General features: G+C 43.4%; 1 protein-coding gene across 3 annotated transcripts in view; it reads right to left on the bottom strand.

The window, feature by feature from the left end:
• The window catches only part of NCBP1 (nuclear cap binding protein subunit 1), a 38,328-nt gene that overhangs the window by 533 nt on the left and 32,451 nt on the right, over window positions 1-5,344 (bottom strand). For all 3 annotated transcript variants that reach the window (XM_002914933.4, XM_011219343.3, XM_034664160.1), the window contains 3 exons: window positions 4,516-4,630; window positions 1,544-1,672; window positions 899-1,012 (listed from right to left, as the gene is read on the bottom strand). In XM_002914933.4, coding sequence (XP_002914979.2) covers window positions 899-1,012; window positions 1,544-1,672; window positions 4,516-4,630 — 358 coding nt within the window. The remainder of the gene's footprint in view (window positions 1-898; window positions 1,013-1,543; window positions 1,673-4,515; window positions 4,631-5,344) is intronic.

The raw sequence follows: 5,344 nt of genomic DNA, 5'->3' as shown, positions 1-5,344 counted from the left end.
CTGTGGACACAAAAGGGGGTGTTTAGATCAGGAAAAAGACCACGTAGGCGATCATGCCGAACACTTCCCTCAGCAGCCTCCCCACGTTGTGGAATGGTGGGAAGGGGGAGGAGGGAAAAAAGTGGTTATGCTTGATAGGAAGAATGGGCTCCTGAAAAGCCCCAACATTAAGAAAATGTAGAGGGAAATTAAAAAATGGGGGGGGGAGAGGATGTCAATAACTTAGAAACAAACTAGGCAGAACTGAATTTGACTGTAAACGTAATTCATGCTTCAAAGCAGGGGCGGCTGCTGGCAGACTGCACGCAGCTGGGCCTCTGCTACTGACAAAGACAGGGCTTTTTAAACGCAGCCCAGACAGGGATTGGCCTAAGATTAGAACCAACGCAGCAAAGAGGATTAAAACTATGGTTGTTGAAACATGAGCAAAGATACTTTGCAATAATTTCCTGTTTTTGCTTTTACTAGTTAGATCATTTAAAATTTTTCTTTTACAAAAAGGTAACATATCACCTGCTAATTCTTAGCTATTCCACAAAATAAGAAACCCAAACTTCATTTTGTCTGTTAAAAACAGCTCATCTGTCTCACTGAAAATCCATGACTTGTTGAGGTTATGTGGGGGGGGAAGTGAGAGAAAATGAGAATCTCGTGTGTGCCTGCATGACTTGCACACACTGAGCTCCCTAAATGCCCAGGGAATAGTGATTAGGAATCAATGGCAGAGGACCCATTTAAGCTTACATATTCTGGTGAGCCACAGGAGGCCAGATGGACATTAAAGGGCCTTACAGGTACTACACAACCTCCTGACAAATACTGCCATTTTTTAAAATGGAAAATCCTTGTGGCTGAGAATAATGATGTTTATTATCTAATATCAGAATTTCCCACAAACCTGCAAGAAGATCTGCTGGAGCCTCTCTATACAGTTCTTATACCATGGGGTTAATATGCTGGTCCCATCGGTCTCACATCGTACTAAGTGCTCAGTCAGGATCATGATAAAACGCTGGAAGGGGTACAGAGTTACAGCCATTTACAGGGAGAATTCTTATACTGCAGAAAAACATCACGTTTTCGACCCAGAGATCTCAAAGGCATTCCTGTTCTACTTGGTCTTTGTGGTGTGTATTACCAACTTTCCTAAGTCGATAAATACTGTCAGTCTAGAAAGGCAGACCAGTGCTAATGTTAGTATGTGAACACCTTTAATAGCTAGATTACTATGCCTGTCATTTTTCTCGGCATCTATTTTTAAGGACATAATCAGAAGGGAAAATAAATGATCAACAATTGGGAATAACTGAATATAAGAAAGGTACTTAAAGTATCCTCACACATTTTGTTAAAGCTTGGAGAAATAGTCCTCCAAGAACGCTAAGCCAACCCCGTGGACTGGGGGTACACGTTACCTTCAAGTAGTGAGCTTTTACTTCCTTTGTAAGTTTTGTATTTTAAACTTTTATAAATGATTATGTATTACGATTAAAAATCACATTTTTCAAACCTAAAGAAATAGCCGTGTCCCAAGCCAAGCTACCTGGAATATGACAAGGAAGAGGTTCTTCTGTTCACTCTGAGCAGACTCCACTTTCTCCTGCAGCCTTTCTATTTGCTCCTCTAGAGCCCCATCTTTCCTGTCACTGCTTCTGTCGTCGTCGTCACTTCGCTGCAGGATGCACAGGAACGAAAGGAAAATGGCACTTAGAATTCCAGTACATTAAGCCCCATCAAGTAAGGGAGAGGATGTTCCTGTGTCTGGTACCGGCAGGTGGAAGTCCTCAGTGCCCTCCGTGCACACGCTTACCCGCGCCGGGACACTTTGCCGTACCCTCTCGGATAACCGCGGGCCGGAACATCTGCACTCCCAGCAGAAGTGAGTGAGCCCCTTTTACAAGACAGCCCATTCAGGGAGGAAGTGTGTGTCCCATTTTTCCTCCGTTCAAAGTGAAAACAGCTGTGAGGTCCGTGGCAAATGTACAGTAGATTCTTGTTCTTCACCATCGTTGACGCGTTTGCTACGAACCCTGAACCACTGCTTAGGGAAGGACAGGGTTCGGTTCTTGGGAGCCTTTTGGCTTTTTTTGGTCAGGTGATCAATGCGTAACCTTATGTGTGTTTCTCTTTAAAGATCGCTTACTATATTTTACAAATAATTATACAGTATTTCTTTATACTCAAACGCTGCCTGAGAAGGATTTAACATTTTCCCGACCTGAGTAACGGGACTGTAAATTTCTTTGGTTTTCAGCCTCACAAGAATGCTATGTTTTTTAAATCCACGATGTTTTTTAAATCAATCGTTGTCTTAGGAATCCACAAGTTGAGGTGCCTTTCCACAGCACAACAGATGTTACTTCAGTACTTGAGGGAACAGCCTTAGGTAGAGATTGGTGAGTCCCCTTTTCCTTTTTCTGGATGTATGATGTTGATTTATGCACACTGAACAGCTGAACACTGCCAGCAGCACTGGCACTCACGCCCAGCTGAAGCTCCTCCAACCCGTGTGTTCTTACTGTCAGACACATCACAGCCGTCCTGCCCTTAGCGGCACCAGACAGCATTTCAGCCCTATGCTTCAGGGCCATTTTCAACAGCGAAGTCACCAACAAAAGCTCAAATGTGGCACTACATACACCATGAAACGGATTTAATAGTGTGAGAACTGAAACAAGACAGAATACTGCCTTGTTCGACCTTATCTGGGAACAAGCCCATGGGGGTTGCCTATGTCTGAATGATTGGGAAAGCACTGTGGGTATAGATTTTGAGGTCACAAATTGCAAGCTTGCAAAAACAGAACCCACAAATAATGACGATGGATAGTATATTTTTATAACTCTGCTGCTGCTCATTCAGCAAAGTAGATGGCCAGTGAAGAAACCGACCGTGCTTCCCAGTCGCTAATACATCGCTATATGACCGCTTCAGCAGTAACCAGAGGCCGGTTTTTCATCTAATGGGCCACACAGCACACCTCTCGAGAACCTGCTCACCCTGCAATAACTCAGAAACGGCTCTGACTGCGTATAGTAACTCAAAGCAGACTATGCAAGATTCTGCTGGCAATAATGGGCTCACTACATCTCCGTTAAGCTTTAATGACTCCCAGCTCACCCTGAAGAACTTAGGTGTTGTCTTTTTAATTTAGTGGTTAGATGACTTTCCCAGTGTCACAAAGCTAGTAGGTGGCTGAGCTGAACCAGAACCCGCCTCCAGGTATGCCACACATCAAGGTCCTTTGGTCCTTTGAGCAAGAAGGTAGGCCTCACCAGACCTGGAAAGCCTGTTTCCTTCTAGATAACGAGCTGTTGGTAAGGCCCCATCGGTGATGGTCTTCTTCTACCCTTCAAGCAAAATTATCAGAAGCCCCCCGTTTTTACAGACTTCTGCTTTTATCTCTAACGTAGCACCTGTTATGGGGTCTGCCTTATTATGTCGTAGGCACCTGGGCAGATGCTGCTTTTTTTCCTAATAGCACACTAAGGCTAGGTTCTATAGTACTGCTTCCGGTAGACCTTTCTGTGATGAGGGAAATGTTACATCGATCTGTGCTGCCCATCACAGTAGCCACCCGCCGTACAGGACTGCTGAGCACTTGAAATGGGGTTGGTGTGACTGAAGAACTGAGTTTTAAATTGTATTTCATTTTAATTACCTTACAGTTACATGTGGCTAGCAGTTACTGTGTTGGACATCACCTGTCTAGGAACAGTGTGGCATGAAGGGAAGTCCCCAGAATTTGACAGGCCTGGGTCAGATCCTAAGCTCTGTCCCTTACTAACCACGTAAGCTTGAGCAAGTTACTTATGTTCTCTGAGCCTCAATCCGGGCATATATAAAACGGGGATGACACCACTTACCTTGCAGTATCTTAAGTGTGTGAACGTGTGTTTATATACCATACATACACGTATGCGTGTCTGTCTGTATGGAGACTAGCACTTGCACCTGCTGTAGGTTCACTAAGTCATTAAATTTGTTTCCACCTACTCTGGTAAATATGCACAACATGGGAAAATACTGTCACAAAGAATATTAGTAGTACTATTACGTAAAATCGTGGAATGCAGCTCACAGCTTCCCCCCAAAATGGCTAATCACACTTAGTGATATAAGTATTCTGCAAACTGGGGAAGGACTGCCCACCGGTCCCCACAGTATGGGGGAAGTGGTCCACAGTCTTCTCCCCATTCCCTCTTGCACCAGAAACTCTTAGACAAATACAAGTGCCCTCTTTCCTTCTCTGCCTTCCCTCTTGGGAAGGACAAACAGGAAGTGGATCCAGACAGAACTACGGGAAAGCAAGGTTTGTGGCCTCTTTCCAGGTTCATCACACAGTAGGGAGCAGCACACCCCCAGGTCCTTCCTCTCCCTCTCCCTCTACTTCTACAATAGTCTGCATAATCTGGCCTCAGAAAAAAGTTCCTATCAAGGTAATGATCTTCGAATATCTTTAAGAGTTCCTGGCATACTTTCTGTGACCATTTACAAATCGACATTAAGACTTACCCGTTTGTGTTGCCTTGCGAGTTTCTCTTTTGCTTCTTCCAGCTCTTTCTGGATTTTGAGAACGTGTTTGTTCATCTTACGAATTGTGGAGTGCAAGATTTCCCAAACAAACAATCTTAAAGTAACATAGCGTTTAGTTACTGTATGTTCAAGTACACTTACAGAAAATAAGATCTCCCAACTTTTATAACCTACTCATGCTGAAAGTCTCCCCCGTCCTGTTTCTCCAGCAACACTTAATATTATTTTTGTATTATAAATTGTGCAAACATCTGTCTTTACCCATGAGACTCAGGTAAGCTTCCTGAAGGCAGCACCGGGTCCTTGTCATTTTTATTTCCATCCCCTGCTAGACACGCATAAAAGGTCTGTGTACATACTCAACAAAGTGAAATGGCAAACCAGAAAAAAATATGGACATTAGGAACAAAAATATATTTTCTCTCTTCTAAATTTAAACATTATGTATTGGAGTTGTCTGAAAATGGAAACCTATCTGAGGCTCATTTCACAAGCTTTATGCTACTTAACTGTAGCGTACATTCAGCCACTTGTCTGGAACATTTAAGAAACTTACTGGTTCATAACAGCTATCAACCGCTGGGCTTTTAAGAATGAGATAAACATATGTCTACTACTTTATCAGCGAATTGCTCAAGCAGGATCACCTTGTAGGTGCTTCAAAAGGTTTGTTGCATAAATGGTTTATTTTTCAAAGCAGCGTCTTAACTACATCTGTCTACAAACTAGTTCTACCTCACCCCAAGTTCAGCGCGGAAGGGGACTTCCCTCTATACATTCTGACTTGGATAATGAGTTTCAGTGGAAG

Source organism: Ailuropoda melanoleuca, chromosome 7 (genome assembly GCF_002007445.2).
Source record: "Ailuropoda melanoleuca isolate Jingjing chromosome 7, ASM200744v2, whole genome shotgun sequence".
Classification (NCBI taxonomy): Eukaryota; Metazoa; Chordata; class Mammalia; order Carnivora; family Ursidae; genus Ailuropoda; species Ailuropoda melanoleuca.
This window is presented reverse-complemented; position numbering and strand designations above follow the sequence as displayed.